The 18715-nt window shown below is 34.9% G+C and overlaps 1 protein-coding gene and 1 pseudogene across 1 annotated transcript in view; one reads left to right on the forward strand and one right to left on the reverse strand.

Annotated features, from left to right (window-relative positions):
- DNAJC15 (DnaJ heat shock protein family (Hsp40) member C15) overlaps window positions 1-18715 on the forward strand; it is a 102488-nt gene that overhangs the window by 17190 nt on the left and 66583 nt on the right. The window contains exons 2-3 of the mRNA XM_090258609.1: window positions 5667-5718; window positions 8833-8903. Of these exons, the coding sequence (XP_090114735.1) occupies window positions 5667-5718; window positions 8833-8903 (123 nt within the window). The remainder of the gene's footprint in view (window positions 1-5666; window positions 5719-8832; window positions 8904-18715) is intronic.
- On the reverse strand, window positions 13702-14059 carry LOC149996104 (small integral membrane protein 26 pseudogene; annotated as a pseudogene).

Raw genomic sequence — 18715 nt, forward strand, 5'->3', positions numbered from 1 at the left:
TACTTTTGTACTGTGGATTATCCTGGTTTTGTTTTTACAATAAAATTTACCTGATACAATGCCCTTAACATCATTTTCTTTGTCTTCCATGAGACTTTTGGATATATTTACCTGGTCCAGGATATTTTGAGGCATGATTACATGTTAGTCTCTTAATTAAGTTTTACTATCATTGTCCTTTATATTTCCTCATTTCAAAACATAATTCCAGTCACTAGCAGACACCAGTATAGTACACAGAGGCATCTCGATGGTAGGAAAGGTTTTTAGGACTGTTTTTATTCCATTACACAAACTTTTTGAAAACACACTGTGTGCCAGGTACTTTGCTAGACTTTAGAAATCCAAAGAGATAAACATAGTCCCTATCCCCAGAAGCTCACATTTTAGAAGGAATTTGAATAAGTAAACCATTATTAAATAATATGCTATGTATTATAATAGAGAAGTCTGCTAAGTACTGTGGGGCACTGAAGAGTTTTACTTGATGAGGAAGTGGGTAAGAAAAGCTTTTCCGAGAGATGACATTGAAACTGTTTCTTGATGAGTAAGTAGGAATTTTCTAGGAGAACCCAGCAGAGAGAACCAATGGGAGTGAGAGTATGAAGATGTGTGATTCAAGAAAGGACTAACATAAGAGTATCTGCTTTGTTTAGACAGTGTGCTGGTTATTTTTATAACCTTATCTCATAAATCATTATGTGCACCCTACATCATAGATACTCACATTGCCATTTTATAGATGAGGAAACGGGCCCAGAGAGATCAGCTTAGGGTCACAATTGGTAAATAAATGTTAAGTTGGAATTGTAGCCCTGGCCTGATTAACTCTGAAGCCATGGACTTATCTGTAGCACCCCTCTACATACATGCAAGGGTGAAGGGGTGGAAGATTGAAGGAGTTCATGCTTGCTGCATGGTTGAAAAACATGAAGGCTTATGAAAAAGGTAAAGGTTTAAGATACTAAGGGCAAAAAGGGAACGATATCAATTAAGGATGCGGAAGATGATGATATGGAGCAGACCTGAAGGCCCAGCAGGTGCCAGGAACCATAATTTTGTAATAATGCTATTTGGTATCGACATAGACTTTTTTCCAGCCAGACTTAGTGGTTTTGGGAAAAGATTCTTTAGGGTAATTCTCCCACCATTTTGAAACCAATCAATGGATGTTGTTTTTGAGAATTTACCCTTTGCTGATTGCTATAGTGCTATATGCCTGGAAATATTTAAATCTGAATTACTCATGCATTGTGTATGGTCACCAGGGAATGCAGTGAAAAATATGGTTTTTGGCAGTTCTGACAAATATAAAGTCATGCATTTTTAAAAAGTTAATTATTGTTGATCAATATCACATAAATTTGTTATGTATATATAATATTTATGTATATATGTATGTGTGTGTATAAAATCTTTGTTTCCATGGTGACCATGATGAGATTGTTAAAAACTGAATTTAGAGATTTGGTGTAAATACAATGTTTTCTGTTTTTCTTATATAGATCACTGTTCCTAAACCCCAATCTGGACCAATTATAAAAGAATTTGTTGATGAATTTTTTAACTGATTTGTAATTGATTTACTTTTTAGGTATATATGTGCACATATTCTAGAAGGATTGGCTTGTTCTAAGTATGTGCTAGCCTAATTTTGTACAGCACTATATGTGTGTGTGTGTGTGTATGAATTTATTTAGATCTTCTTTGGGCTTAGGAAATGTTAGCTATTTTTCTAACCCATATACATCTGAATCTTCAAAGAAAATGTTTCAAAACTAAAACTTGCCCAAGGCAGTCTTGTAACTATTAAAAAGAAAGAAAAGAAAAGCACCTTGTGTGGCATCCACATTTACCATTCACTGTCTGCTGTGTGTGTATGACACCTACGGCAGTTTTAGCTTAGGTCAGTGTACAAGGTATACATATATCTTGCTTCTTAAGTCACACTGCCTAATTTTACTTTTGGCACACATTCTAATTTTTCTAGTCAAAGCAATCACAACATTTCTCTACTTTCTGTGAATTCACAGATGTACCATGATGTCAGTCTAGTTGCTTGAGCAATTTTAGGCCTTTAACCTGGTTGTTACCTATTTAGTAGAAAATGACTGTACTTGTGGTACTAACACTATGACTGATCCACCATTTTGCTTTTAAACTGCCTTCCCAATGTCATTTTTGTCATTATGTTACTAGCAATTTAGTTTTAAAGCATCGTTGTTTAAAAAACATTCAAAATAAAACCTGAAGTACAACTTTGGGCTTGCCACCAAATCAAATACTATGTTTCATGTATAAAAGAAACAAAATAGATCCTGTTAGCCTGAGGATACAATACTGAAGTTTAAATGTATGTAAAATAGCATAACGATAAAACATATGTGAATTTTTTTCAACAGAAGTAAAGTAGAGAAGATGTTGATGGAATTCTCTATTACCACACTTAGGCCAAATGAACTATGGGCTATTTAAAATGCCCGCTATGTTTTAGTTATTATTATACTTTTTAAAATTAGAAATTCAAGTAAAGATTAAGTCAAGAGTTCTGTGTGAATTACTTGCTCAGGTTTCAGATTGACTGTTTTGTACTGCTTGTTTTCTGCATTTGCATTTGGTTTGTTTTTTCTGTTTGGGTCATTCACACATGTGGAGGGTTGGAGGAACTTGTTTTAGAACACTAAATTTGTATTTGAAAAAATAAAAACACAAACCAGCCAGAAACTAGAGGGCAAGTGAGGACTGGATACTGTAGGCCTTCGAGACCAGGGGAGGCAGAGGTGCAGAACAAAGCAAAGGGTGGAGAATGTGTCCAGAGGGACAAATGGAAAATAATCAGCATAGTGTTCAATTCTTATATATTGATTTAAATAGAATCTTTATTGTTAAACACAATTTAGCCTTACATATTGTTAGATTAAAATGAAAAATGAGCAAATGTCTCATATTTTAATGCTTCTGATATAAATATCTTAAAATAAAAATTCCTTTGTAATTGTAGAGGCAGCTATTTGTTGCATATATTTTGAGTAGTTGAAATAGTGAAAATGATGCAGTAATTATTAATCTATAAAAATGTGAAGTTAGGATAACTCAACTTAGTAAGACTATGTTTTTAAAATAATGCATTTTTCATGTGGAAATTCATATTATTTAAACTAGAGAAGACAATTCATTTTCTATGGCCTACCTCAAAAACCACTTTTATGAATTTTCTTAGACAAAGTTAAATGTTACAAAACATTATTCATACTTCTGTTATGCCACTTATATTTACTAATGGCTAGTTGTTGTTATTGTTTTTAACTTATTTTTTAAACAATATTATTTGTTTATTTATTTATTTTTAGAGAGGGGGGAAAGGAGAAAGAGAGGGAGAGAAACATCACTGTGTGGTTGCCTCTGACATGCCCCCAACTGGGGACCTGACATGCAACCTAGTAATGTGCCCTGATTGGGAATCGAACCAGCAACACATGGTTTGCAGGCTGATGCTCAATCCACTGAGCCACAGCAGCCAGGGCATGGCTAGTTGTTTTTACTATGTGCCAAGCCACTATGCTAAGTCCTTTACATAATTATTACATTTTATCCTCACAGTAATCCTAGGAAGTGTAGATACTGTTGCTTGGTGCTTGAGATTCATTCATGGACAGAATAAGTTCCCTAAAGGTCAGAGATATTTATATTCTGATGTGAATATTCATTTTTAAAAATTTATTTTTAAAATATTGTATTTATTTATTTTTAGAGGGGAGAGAGAGAGAAACATGGATGTGTGTGACTGAAACATTGTTTCTAGTGCACACCCTCAGATGGGACCTGGCCTGCAACCCAGGCATGTGCCCTGATCGGGACTTGAACCTGTGACCTTTTGGTTTGTGGGACGATGCCTAGCCCACTGAGCCACATTGGTCAGGGCTGATAGAATTATTTCTATATCATTTTGTTTTTGTTGTTGTTGTTGTTATTGTTGATAGTCCCTAGTTACTTTTCAAATTGAGCACCTTTTCATATTTTTGTTAGCCATTTAGATTTTTTCTATGAAGTTCCTGACCTAGTCTTTGACCATTTTTTTTTATTGGACTGTCTGTCATCTTACTACTAATGTTGAGGAATTCTATGTATTTTTTGGATATATGCTCATTGTTACATATTGCAGGTGACTTCTCCCTTTCTGTGGCAGAGTCAGGTTGAAATATTAAAAATTAGATCTGAGAGGCAAAAATAAATATTTCCAGTAATATGAAAAAATAAACAAGTTGGTAAGGAAGGAAAGTAAAACACCCATGAAACAGTTGAGTAGTTTGGTTAAACTGAGGGTCCTTAACATGAACCAATGGAAGATAAAACTAGAGAACTCAAAATATGTTGGCGCCAGGGAAGCTCTAGAAAATGGCAAAAATATACCTCAACAGAACATCTTCTTTATGTCAATACTCCCCTCCTTACTGGATATTAAAGTTAGAGCACCATCATACATGTCCTTTGTGACCTGATGTTTCTCATTATAGAGTCTTCCCTTGACAGTTTGGGGCTTAGACCAGTATTCCTTTGCAGAACCTGGACTGATGCTTGAAGGGCTTTTTGGTTTTAGCAGTTCATTCCATTTCAGCCCTTCATCTTAGAACTCCTTCAGCAATATGAAATGAATCCATTCTGTTCCTTAGTGAGATTATTGTAGTTTTTAAACAAATCTTTGTTAGCTCTTACGAGTTTATCTTTCATAACACTAATCAGATGAAAACATTTCTATGGTGTCTCCCCTTAATTCTGTATCCATAGTAAGTCTAAGGAAGGCTTGGAAGTACATGGCTGGCTAAAATGGAATTTTTGACCACATAGAAGAAAGGGAGATGGATATGGGGGAGGGGGTTGTGGCACCATTGATCTCTGCTATATAAACCTCTTTCTGTTGTGACTTACATGTTTTCCTGAAGTGGTAAGTGTGGTGTGAGAGGTAAATCCACAAGATCCAGCATAAATTTTTCTTTAGCTAGAGTAATCTCACTGTTCATTTCACATTGTTGCAGAAGTTGTAAGATGGACGGCTGAGATTGTAAAACATATAATAATATGGAGTATATACCAATTTAAAATATATTTTTATCAGAATTAGCGCATAACTTTAGATTCTGAATTCTTGATTCTTTAAAAAATTTTTACATTGTTCTAGAAAGGTAGAAATAGAGTAGTTTTTAAATTATTTATCATTTTAAATAGTTTTTGGAAATTTGACATATTTACTAAATATGCATCTAATGTTTTACTAAATTTTTACATATAGCAAATGCCATTGAGTATCGCAAGTGTAATGGAGGGTGAAATATGTGCCTTTTATATTTATAGAAAACAAATATCTTAAACCCACTATTAAGAATAGTCTATAGAAAACATTTTAGCAATAGGTAATATAAAAGCTCTAGGTTAGAATGAATTAAAATATATGGAAATTAAATTAAAATCTAGAATTATTTTAGTTTACTGAAAACTAACTGATATAGTGCAAAGCAGATATAATCCCATAGACAATGAAGATTTTTTAAGTTCTATTCACAGCAGAACTTGAAGAAAACTATTTAACATAATTATTCACATTATTAAAAATGATTTACTTTAAAAATCCAGTGTGTAACACTAAGTGATTATTATTTTTTCTTCCATAGGCAAGAAACTTGATAGCTGTAGGACTGGGTGTTGCAGCTTTTGCATTTGCAGGTAAGATAAATAAAGGACACATATCAATAAATGTTATAGAAGAAACATTTTCAAATTGCTCCTATAGTGATTCATAAGCAGACTCTTAGTATTCTGAGGTTTTTAGTTTTAAAACATTGTATATTTCCATTCTCTCCACCATTTATGTTCACTGAACATTGTCAGTGTAGCAAAATCTAGATGAACTTTGTGGTGAAGAAAAGTAACTATACAAAAGTTAGGAAGAATAGCTCCAATACTAGTGAATCTTCCTTGCAGTTTTTTAGTCTGAGCTATAGTGTACTATAATTTTTTTAAAGTATTTAATATAAAACAGTGTAATTGATATAGGGCTCCTTTATTTTTTTATTTTTTATTTTATTTTATTTTAAGAGTACATTATTATTAAAGCCAGGGACAGTGAAACAAGGAAGGGCCTAATATAGAAGCACCAAGGGAGAGACGAGGCAGGGCTGCTTTGGCTCTCTAGAAACATTTTGGGAAAGAAGTGAGCTAAGGCAGGGTTGCTGTTAGCTCCCAGGAGAGTCAGAGAAAAGGAGACCTTGGAGACAGGTTCAGGGGTTAGCCTAGGACTAGCTGCCACTGCCCACCGCTTCCCTGGTTGCAAGTCTCTGGAGTTCCTTAGAGTTTAGCTGATGCAGGTCTGTGGGGGAAGATGAAAGGGAAGGGAAAGATCTGGGGGGCATGTTCCCTATGGGGTTTCTTTATTCTCTCATGTTTATTTCTTCTTGCAGGTAAGACTACACATTTTCTGGGTTCTTCCTTCCCTTCCCTTCCCTTCCCCTTCCCCTTTCTCTTCCCCTTCAGTTCCCTAATCTTTATTGAATTTTTTTGCCTGACACTGGTTAACAAAACTGTACAGGTTTCAGGTGCACAGTTCTGTAATACATGTGTACACTGTATTGTCTGTTCACCACCCCAAGTCAAGCCTCCTTCCATCACCATTTATCCCCCACCTCCACCTCCCTGCAATGACCACACTATTGCCTGTGTCCATGAGTTTTTCCTCTTTTTTGCTCAATCCTTCTACACCCCTAGTCCCACCCCCACCCCCCGCTGTCAGTTTTTTCTGATGAGCATAGTTGTTCCTTGTAGTGTATTTATTACTCATTTTTAACATACTGGTGTAATGTCTTTGATAAACTGCCAAAATTGCTTTTTTTTTTTAGAAAGAATAGTTACAAAGACTTAAAGGAAAATTGCTATCTCTTAAACTTACAGTTTAGAGTCATCAACTTACAATTTTAAATTACATTTTATATTTTACATTTAATCTTAGATTTACATTATTTTTATTTTAACATTTGTGTCTCTAAGTTCCATGGATTTGAGCTTGTTAATTAGACGTTATTTTTTGGTGAAGCTACATTCCATTGTGGTTATATGCAGTTTAACAAAATCCAATAGAAAAATGAGCAAAAAAAAAGATTTTTGTTTTGTTTTGTGTAGTATTTAATCCCGTACAAATGTTGTTTAAAGTAACTTAACAATAAGAACTTTAAAATCAAGATCAGTGCTTCATATTGTCTTGGTCTTTGTGCCATCAAGGTCTTTTGTCTTGCCATATAAGTTATAGTTAACTAATTACTGAGTTTTCCTGAGAAGAATATCATGTCTAAATAGGAATGCTGATAAATTTGCCCCATAACCATAAAACAATTTTAGTATTAATTATTATAGCAGAATAGGCACAGTTATTTCAATTCAAATGTCAGATGTTTGAAATTAGAGAAAGATGGACTTTTTCCAGGGTCTGTCTTTCTAAAATGGGAATTGGTTTTTGTATTCTGTATATACCACACTGTTGCCAAATTCATATTACTAACTAAAATATTAAATAGCAGGCAAATCTCTACCGGAGCCAAATAAAAGTGAATAACAGACTTTAGGAGAAAGTACACTTAGACTTTTTGGAACTAGGTGTTCCGGCATATGGTTAAAGTAAACCTCTAGGTGTCATTCTTGAAGCTTTTAACTGAATTTTTTTTTTCCATTGAGTCTGCCTGATTGTGTGTGGTTTTAAAGGAATTTTAAGATGATTTAAAAGCTACATTTTATATTATTGTAGAATCAAAAGGAAGTTGACATCTATATAATAAGTGATTTGGATGACTTAGGGTTTCAACCTCATGTAATTTTACTTTATTTAATGTTTTTCTTGATCTCAAGCGCTTTTTGTCTCCTAATTAGATTAGATACTTCACATATTCTCTTAACTAGTATCCTGTATTTCCCTATAACATGTTTGCATAGGAATACCAGTATGTTTAGATAGGGAACTCATTCTAAAAGATTTTGATTTGTAAGTAAAGTTATGATTAGAAGTTGAAGTTCAGAGTGTCAGACTGGTTTTCTACCAAGACTTTTGGGAAAAGAGACACCAGTGTTAGTAGTCACACATTCTAATTAGGGTACAGAAGGTAAACTAGTCAGATAATGTTTTATTCTTATTTCTATGCCCTCAAAACAATATAGGCCCTCTTTTGCTATTGATTCTAGTTGTCAGAACTTGAGAATTTTGATTATTAGGATGCCTAAGAAAGAAAAGCACTAAAATAAAATAAATTTTTAGGAAATCTGTTATCTTCAGTGAGAAATTGCTAATAAACATTGGTAATAAAATATTGGTAAATATTTTCTACATTATTGCTTTTTTACTTTAGAGTTACTCCATTAAAATCACTCCTAGGTTGTATAGATTCAAAACAGTATTTGTTTTCTATATATTTCAAAGTGATTATCACTGTGAAAGGTAATACAAATAATCATTTTAGATTCATGAGTATGTTAAAGGACTTCATCTACCATTTGTTGTGGAAAGAGCACTAAGGCTTTTTCGTGACCTATAACATTGTATATAAATGTAAGATATTATATATAACATTGGCCTTTTGTTGACTTTATAATTATGAACTAGAACTTGATAAATTTAATTGCTATGGTAATGATATTCTATAAATTAGAAATTTCAAAAAATATGACTTTCTGGTAAATTTTTAAATAGTTATCAAAATATATAAAAAATAAAATAATAAATACTGTGGTAAGCACCTTGTGGATACTGACTTTGATTATAGACAATATGTTATATTTGCTTCTATTCTTATTATATAGGTCGCTATGTATTTCAGATATGGAAACCTCTAGAACAAGTAATCACAGAAACTACAAAGATTTTAATGCCTGTAAGTTAATGATGACTTTCATTAGAAAGTTCATTTTGATTTTTAAGTATCATATTTTATAGAAATTCAGAAAATGTCTTGAATTTTCCAACTTTGTAGAAGTTTTACTTCTTTAATTATATAATCAGAGAGTTTGTCTCATTGATTTAGATTCTGTTAAGCTTCTTGATTACATTATTTTTATATCTAACTTTTTTCCTGGTTTTGACATCTGTTTCTTACTATTACATTACTTTAGTAGTATTACAGTAATTTTAAGGTATTTTCCTTGTTTAATTAACATTCATTCACATAGTGGTTGTTGACTATAAACCAGTCCTTGTGCCAAGAGCTGGGTATGACTGGTGAGCAGACAGACATGTTTATTTCATCTTGAAATTTGAAACTAGTCCCCTTATGCCACCACAACTGGCCATCTCAAACTTAAAATTATAAGATTCCAACCTTGAAATCCTGTAGGGCTAATACATTTATCTACTAGCATTATAGTTACTCTGCTGGTAGATAAGTGAACATAAGTGAAGAACGCATGATAGTAGGCATCTAAAAACTCTAGTATGGTAAACTGTGGTTTGTGACCACTGGAGACAATGCAAAGAAAATTCATTGAAGCAATGCAACATAACCATTGACGGCTGGGAAATAAAAGCAAATCTAAGATAGATTTGCTTGGCTTGCAGCAACTTGAGAGTGTCTTACTTGAGCAAAAGCATTACAAGATTGTGAGGCTTAGTTTGCCATAAACAACAACTGAAGTTTCAAAGGATAACATCCTGACAAATAATTAAACTCAGATTCAAAAGAACTACAAGAAGCTTTCCAGATCTATAAATGCATGTCTCTGATTAAAGGTAATGTGTTTATTTTCTTTTTCCTTATTCATATTTTATTTGTCTAAATTATTAATAGGTATTTAGCATTCATTCAGTAAATAATCATTAAGCACCTACTACATACCAGGCATTATTGTGCGGAGTGGGATATAGTAATGAATCAGACAATAACATTGCCTTTTAGGAGCTTACATTTTTAGTGAAGACATTAGCAAATGAATAAGTAAGGTATATGATATATAAGTGTTGAATGCTTTTATGAGAATTAAATGAGGGTAAGAGGTCAAAGAATAACAGCAGAGAGGAATCTGTATTACTAGATCAGGGAAGGCTCTCGGAGAAGATGGAGGAGCAGGCCTATAAATATCTCAAGAAACACTTTTCTTGCCAATAAAAACACTGCAGACGTCCTGGGATGGAAATGAATTTAGCAGCAAGAGCAACTCCAATGGAGTATGCAAAGGGAATAGTAGTAATTTGGGCCCAGATTACTTAGGGGGTAATGACTATAAAACTGCTTTTTTTTTTTAAGTATGATGGAAAGCCTTTAGAAGATTTTGAGCATGAGGGCAAAGTGATTTTTAATTTTAGATTATTACTTTGCCTGTTGCATAGAATATAGGCTAGAATGAACCAGAGTAGATGTTGTGGAACTGGTTACAAGGCATTGAGATAGTCCAGGTAATAAATGATGGTGGCTTGAAATAGAGTTAATAGGAATGGAAATAGTTAGGTAGTTCTTTAAAATTACTTATTTATTTATTACTTTTATAGAGAAGGGAAAGAGAGAGAGAGAAACATCAATTTGTTGTTTACTTATTTATGCATTCATTGGTTGATTTTTCTATATGCCTTGACTGGGGATTGAACCCACAACCTTGGTATATCAGGATGATGCTCTAACCAAACTGAACTAGCTCTGTGGCATAGTTCTTTAAATGCACATTATTTATGTCTTTCTGTATGTTTATATGTAATAAATGGAGAAAATTTTAGAAATCATATATCTTCTGTTATGGTGATCTTTAGTTGATATATTTATACCATAAATAAAAGACTCCCAAGTTTTGTAGAACTACATTATTAACAGGGGAAGTTTTCACTGTTTGCTCACAGATAATATAGAGTGGTTCAAGAGATTGTTCTGGGTATACTAACCCTGTCACCTGCATTTCTTAAGGAAAGAGAAATGATGCATGCCCCCCTGTCACTTCCCTTCTGGGCTTCAAGTTAAGAAACATGGCTTTTGGTAAATTTTGCCTTGCTTTCACAACATACTTGTAGTTTGCAGTGAAACATCTTAGAATATCTTTATCAGTTTTTTCGTAAAATGTTATTTGTGTCCTTAACACTTTAACATCATCTTGTTCTTAAATCTCATCTTTCTTTTTCTCATACTTTTTTTTTTTTCATTTTCCATTTTGCTGGAATACTGCCTAAAGTAATTTTTCATATGGGATGCATGGAATTTTCATATGGGATTCATGGATGATAAACGTTTTAAGTTCTTTGTTGAATAATTTGTTTCTTTTGCCCTCACTGTTAATTATCATTTAGCTGCTGGCTCCTTGGAATCTGGTGGAGCCAGTATTAGAGAAGTACAGACATTTCTGCTCAGACTGAATCTCAGTGCCCTTGTATATGCTTTCTCAGGTACTTGCAGCCATATATATATATATATATATTTTTTTTTTTGTACAATCAGATTCTTAGCCAGATTTCCTGATATTCTTATTTCTTTGTACATAGCCTCTTTTGATTTTTCATTTGTTTCTTGTGCTTTTGCTTTTAGATTTTGGTGGTGTTTGTTTAGTTCTGGAAATTTGGGAAATTTTTCTCTTTTTTTAAATATAATCTTTATTGTATTTTTCATTATCATTTAGTCAGTCACCTTATACCCCTCTCCCTCCAGCAATCACTACACTGCTATGTATATCCATGAGTACTTTTTCCTTTTTACTCAATCCCTCCACCCCCTCAACTCCCCCAACACTAGCTGCCATCCTGCTCTCCATCTATGAGTCTGTCCCCATCTTCCTTGTTTGTTCAGTTTGTTCATTAGGTTCCACATATGAGTGAAATCATATGTTATTTGTCTTTCTCTGGCTGGCTTATTTCACTTAGCATAATGTTCTCTAGCATACTGTTGCAAAGGGTAAAATCTTTTTTACGGCTGAGTAGTATTCCATTGTGTAAATGTACCATAGTTTTTTCTTCTATTGTCTTTCTTCTCTGCTCCTGGAACTCTTATTACAAAGATACTGGGCCTCTTAAGTCTATTCTTTTGTTTCTTAACATTTTATCTCTTATTTTTTATCTCCTGTATCTTTCCATTCTATATTCCACAGTATTTCCAGAGGTTATTTTCCAGATTACCAGGTTGGTCCTTAGAAATGGTCATTCTACAGAAAGGGCCCAGAGGTGTGAGAGGGGGGAAACCTAAAATGTTCCCCTCAGCCCAAACTAAGTAACAGCGGGCAAAAGGGTTTTGGACAGATGTGACGTGCCTTGCACATCTTCCTCCAAAGAAGACTTTTTTTTTTTTCCCCTAATGTGGGACATTGAAAAATTAATCTCTGCCTTTTGTCACTTAGTGGTTATGGATTGAATGATGCCTTTTAACCCCGTTGCCAAATCTGTTGCCCTCAGAATGCAACAAGGATGCCAGCCTGTTAAACCGAGCACACTGTTGCCTGGGGACAGCCAACTAACCTGAAGTCTGTGAGATCCTTCCCCATGTGGGAAGGCCACCCTCCCCTCCACACCCCCACTATTATTAGGGATTTCTCGACCCAAGGGTAGGTAGGACAGCGACGATGTCCAGCCTGAAGCAGCTAGAGGAGCATGAGACATTCACCCATTGTTCTTTATAAGATTATAAAGGGTCTTAAGTCTGAGAGGGGGGAATTGTTACAGAGTGGGGGTCTCCCCAAAGAGAGAGAGAGAGAGAGAGAGAGAGAGAGAGAGAGAGAGAGAAACAGAGAGAGAGAGAGAGAGAGAGAGAGAGAGAGAGAGAGAGAAAGAAAGGAAGGGAGGGAGGGAGGGAGGGAGGAAGGAAGGAAGGAAGGAAGGAAGGAAGGAAGGAAGGAAGGAAGGAAGGAAGGAAAACAAACGCTTGTGGCAGCGGTGTGAGAGAAGGACTGAAGGCCAGTTAGGAAGCAGCTGTAATGATCCAGGAGAGAATGAGAAGAGGAAACAGATGTTTGATATAATTGACAGGATATAAACAGAGAAGAAATATGGAGTGACAAAGAGGACTTTCCCAGAGTGACTGGGAATGGTGATATTTACAAAATAGGGAATGCAGGAGGAGGAGCATATTTAGGAAGAAAGTGTGAAGTTACTCTCTTTTAGGTATACCTGCAGCATAACTTAGAGCTGACAGAGTAGACACGTTGTAAATGCACATCCACTTGAGTTTGATTTGGGACATATTTAAATGGGAAGGTTTAGTAAACCGTTAGAAATGTAGGTCTAGTAACTTAGAGGAACAATTTAAGCCCACAAATTAGGTTTGTTAATTAAGACATAAATAGGAGAGTGAAAAAAAGCCAGGACAAAATCCTTGGGGAAAAAAAAAGGTCATTCTAGTCTATCTACAAATTTTTTACATCAGTAAGTTTTTAATATTCAAGAATATTTCTTGTTTCTTTTCCATAGCAGTTCATTCTTTTATGGATGTATTATTCATTTGAAGGTCTCTAAAGACATTAATTTGCATTTTAGGTTCTCTTCTCCTAATTTATTTAGGTTCTCTTCTCCTGTTTTATCTCCTTCCTTCAAAGCCAATTGTTAATTGTTTATCTTTTTTTCCTAAAAGACATACTTATTGCATATTATTAGTGATCATATTTTGCAGCAAAATTTAATTTACATTTCTCACAAACATAAAATGGAAATCAAAGCATCTATCAAATCTATATGATGACCCAAAGTCCTGGTTTTCAGAATTCAGCAGTCAATAGTTATTCTGGTCCAGGGCCATGAGTCCATGAGTTTCAATAGTTGAGAATTTTTGTCAATAATTGGAGCAAAATCTTCTTTATATGTGACAACTGTTTCCTACGTAAAACTCTTTCAAGGTCTCAGTTATTTCATCCTTTTGCTCTAATTCACCAGTTGGCTCAGGGGTTTTATTTGCCAAGACATCTTTTTGTTCTGCTTCATCACTTAGTGGCTCCTCTTTTTCTGGCCAAAAGAAATCAAGGAACCCAACATGGTCCAAGTATCCAATGCATAGACTGCCAACATCCATCAATACCAAGACATGGCGTGGTCTGACGCATGGCCCAATTGTCCATCTTGGTTCTGTTTTTTCCCCATGATATTGGATTTGTTTAAATGTCTGATGATCCTTGATTTTGATTTATGTTTATGAGGACCAAGTTGATTAATATACATGTCCTTTGTCAATAGTTTAGTAGGCTTGCTTGACTGTTTAATTGAATGAGAGGATTGACAGCGGTCTGAGGATACATAGGTGGGGAATGTCAGTAGCCATGTCTTCTAAAGCAAGGAGCTCAGAGGCAAGTTTGGGACCTCCAGAGTCCAGGAACAGAGTACTTGGTGTAACGGAAATGTGGCCTGTTCGTACTGTTTCTTTTGGGACCGACCACTCACAATAAGATGCATCACAGGCATGATTCTCTGTTTTACCTGAGGGCTAAAGCAACACATGGCAAGCTCCTTATGATCTGTATTGATGGAGTTAGGAGTGGTTTATCTCTGCTGTTCTGCTTTAATTAATTACCATGTTGACTCTGAATTCAGTGTTTTTTCCTTGATCTCTGAGAAGTGTATCTTTATATCTTCTGGTGATTGGGGCTGCTTTGACTTTTCTGTATGTGCAATCTTATCTGTTTTCAATCTTCCATGATTTCTCTAAACTTTTTGGTTTGCTACTTGTCCCATTTCTTGTTTTCTAGGCCTATTATGGATTTTTATTGTTTAAAATAACTTTTCTCATTTCAAGGTCACTTTGGAAAGCACAAGACACGTATTATTCAGTCTGTTGTTTTGAACCACTACCCTTTTCATTGCTTTTTAAAGTATTAATGTATATTATTGATTCAGCTAATGTCTAATTACCCTTAATGTTCTGCCTGGGGGAGGAAAAATAAAGTCATTGATCTTCTTGGCTTTTATTTTCTTATATGTGAATTTGTCCTTTTACATAAATATAGCTTTTTTTTCCAGCTTACTATTTATTTATTTATTTTTCTATATAGAATTTTTATTTTGTTTTTCAATTACAGTTGTCCCATTCTTTCCCCCATTGCTCCCCACCACCCAGCCCACACCTTCTCCCACAATCATATCCCTCCCCGTTGTCCATGTCCATGAGTCATTTATTCATGTTCTTTGACTAAACCCTTCCCTTACTTATCCCCCTTCTCTCCCTCCCCCCTCCCCCATAATAATTGTTATTCTGTTCCTTGTTCTATTTAGTTCATTTGTTTGTGTTGTTCCTTAGTTTCCTGTATTAAGTGTTATCATGTGGTATTTTTATTTCATTGTCTGGCTTATTTCACTAAGCATAATTCTCTCTAGTTCCATCCATGTTGTCGCAAACGGCAGGAGTTCCTTCTTTCTTTCTGCTGCATAGTATTCCATTGTGTAAATGCACCACGGTTTTTTAATCCACTCCTCTACAGATGGGCACTTAGGCTGTTTCCAGTATTTAGCTATTGTAAACAGTGCTGCTATGAACATAGGGGTGCATAAGTTCTTTTGAATTGGGGTTTCAGGATTTTTCGGGTATAATCCTAGCAATGGAATCGCTGGTTCAAAAAGCAGTTCCATCTTCAGTTTTTTGAGGTAATTCCATACTCTTTTCCATAGTGGCTGTACCGGTCTGCATTCCCACCAACAGTGCAGTAGGGTTCCCGTTTCTCCACATCCTCGCCAGCATTTGTTGTTTGTTGATTTGTTGCTGATGGCCATTCTGACTGGTGTAAAGTGGTATCTCATTGTGGTTTTTATTTGCATCTCCCTGATGGCTAATGATGTTGAGCATTTTTTCATGTGTCTATGGACCTTCTGTATGTCCTTTTCGGAGAAGTGTTTGTTCAGTTCCTTTGCCCATTTTTTAATTGGGTTGTCTGTTTTCTTTACGTTGAGTCGTATCAGCTCTTTATATATTTTGGAAATCAGTCCCCTGTCTGTGATGTCATTGGCAAATATGTTTTCCCATATGGTTGGTTTCATTTTCATCTTGCTGATGTTTTCTTTTGCTGAGCAGAAACTCTTTAGTTTGATGTAGTCCCATTTGTTTATTTTTTCCTTTATTTCTCTTGCCTTAGGAGGTGTATCCATGAAAATATTGTTACGTGGGGTATCTGAAATTTTCCTGACTGTGTTTTCCTCTAGGACTTTTATGGTGGCACAGCTTACATTTAAGTCTTTGATCCATCTTGAGTTTATTCTCATGTGTGGTGTAAGTGGATGATCTAGTTACATTTTTTTGCACGTCCCTGTCCAGTTCACCCAGCACCATTTGTTAAAGAGGCTCCTCTCACTCCATTTTATGTTCCTTCCTCCTTTATCAAATATTAGTTGACCATATGTTCCTGGCTTTATTTCTGGGCTCTCTATTCTGTTCCACTGATCTATATGTCTGTTCTTATGCCAGTACCAGACTGTTTTGATCGCAGTGGCTTTGTAGTATTGTTTGATGTCTGGTATTGTGATTCCTCCTGCTGTGTTCTTCTGTCTCAAGATTGCTTTTGCTATTCGGGGTCTTTTTTGGTTTCATATGAATTTTTGGAGTATTTATTCTAGGTCTGTGAAATATATCATTGATATTTTAATAGGGGTTGCATTGAATCTGTAAATTGCTTTGGGTAGTATGGCCATTTTGATGATGTTGATTCTTCCCGTCCAAGAACATGGTATTTGCTTCCATTTATTTGTATCTTCCTTAATTTCTTTCTTGAATGTTATGTAATTTTCAGAGTACAGGTCTTTTATCTCTTTGGTTAAGTTTATTCCTAGGTACTTTATTTTTCTTGTTGCTATAGTAAATGGTATTTTCTTTTTTGTCTCTGTCACTGCTATTTTATTGTTGGTGTACAGAAATGCCTTAGATTTCTGTATATTTATTTTGTACCCTGCTATTTTGCCAAATCCACCCATTATATCAAGTAGTCTTTTAGTGGAGTTTACAGGGTTTTCTATGTATACTATCATGTCATCTGCATATAATGATAGTTTTACTTCTTCTTTCCCAATTTGGATGCCTTTTATTTCTTTTTCTTGTCTGATTGCTGTGGTTAGGACTTCCAACACTATGTTGAATAGGAGTAGAGAGAGTGGGTACCCTTGTCTTTTCCTGACTACAGGAGGAATGCTTTCAGTTTTTGTCCATTGAGTATGATGTTGGCTTCTGGTTCCTCGTATATAGCCTTAATTGTGTTAAGGTATGCTCCCTCTATTCCCATTTTGCTGACTGTTTTCATCATAAATGGGTGTTGTATTTATCAAATGGTTTTTCTGCATCTATTGATATGATCATATGATTTCTGTCTTTCATTTTCTTTAGGTGATGTACTATATTTATTGATTTGTGAATATTAAACCATCCTTGCATCCCTGGGATGAATCCCACTTGATTGTGGAGTATGATCTTTTTAATGTGTTGCTGGATCCTGTTTGCCAATATTTTGTTGAGGATTTTAGCATCTGTGTTCATCAGTGATATTGGCCTGTAGTTTTCTTTCTTTGTTGTGTCTTGACCTGGTTTTGGAATTAGGGTAATACTGGCTTCATAGAAAGAGTTTGGGAGTTTTCCCTCTTGTTGGATTTTTTGGTATAGTTTGAGCAGAGTAGGAGTTAGTTCTTCCCTAAATGTTTTGTAAAATTTGCCTGTGAAGCCATCCAGTCCAGGGCTTTTGTGTGCCAGGAGATTTTTGATTACTCTTTCAGTTTCACTCTTTGTTATTGGTCTGTTGAGACTTTCTACTTCTTCTTGACTCAGTTTTGGAAGATTATATGGTTCTAGAAATTTGTCCATTTCATCTAGGTTGTCAAATTTCTTGCCATACAGTTGTTTGTAGTAATTTCTTACAATCCTTTGTATTTCTGTGGTATCAGTCATGATTTATACTCTTTCGTTTCTGATTTTGTTTCTTTGGGTCTTCCCTCTTTTTTCCTTGATGAACCTGGCTAAAGGCTTGTCGATTTTGTTTACTTTTTCAAAGAACCAACTCCTAGTTTTGTTGATCTTTTGAATTGTTTGTTTAGTCTCTATGTCATTTAATTCTACTCTGTTCTTGATGATTTCCTTCCTTCTTCTTGCCCTAGGCTTTGTTTGTTGTTGTTCTAGTTCTTGTAGCTTTAGGGTTAGGTTTTTTATTTGAGATTCTTCTAGCCTTTTCAGATATGCCTGTATTGCTATGAACTTCCCTCTCAGGACTGCTTTTGCTGTGTCCCATAGGTTTTGGGCTGTTGTGTGTTCATTGTCATTAGTTTCTAGATATTTCTTGATTTCCTTTTTGATGTCATAGTTAACCCATTCGTTATTTAATAGCGTGTTATTCATTCTCCATGAGTTTGGGTGTCTTTGATTTTTTTCCCTGAGATTGATTTTTAGTTTCAAGGCATTGTGGTCTGAAAAGATGCTTGATATAATTTCAATTTTCTTGAATTTGTTGAGGCTTGTTTTGTGTCCAATTATGTGGTCTATCTTTGAAAATGTCCCATGTGCCTTTGAAAAGAATGTATATTTTGCTTCTTTTGGGTGAAAAGTTCTATATATATCAGTTAAGTCCATGTGGTTTAGTGTTTTGTTCAATGTCTGTATATCCTTGGTGTTTCTTTGCTTCGAAGATCTGTCTATTGTTGATAATGGAGTGTTAAAGTCCCCTACTATGAGTGTGTTGCTGTTAATATCCTTCTTGTGGACTTCTAGCATTTTCTTTATTTGGGTGCTCCTATGTTGGGTGCATATATGTTTATCAGTGTTCTATCTTCTTGATGGAT

Source organism: Furipterus horrens, unplaced genomic scaffold (assembly GCF_987537825.1).
Source record: "Furipterus horrens unplaced genomic scaffold, mFurHor1.1.pri manual_scaffold_12, whole genome shotgun sequence".
NCBI classification, from domain to species: Eukaryota; Metazoa; Chordata; class Mammalia; order Chiroptera; family Furipteridae; genus Furipterus; species Furipterus horrens.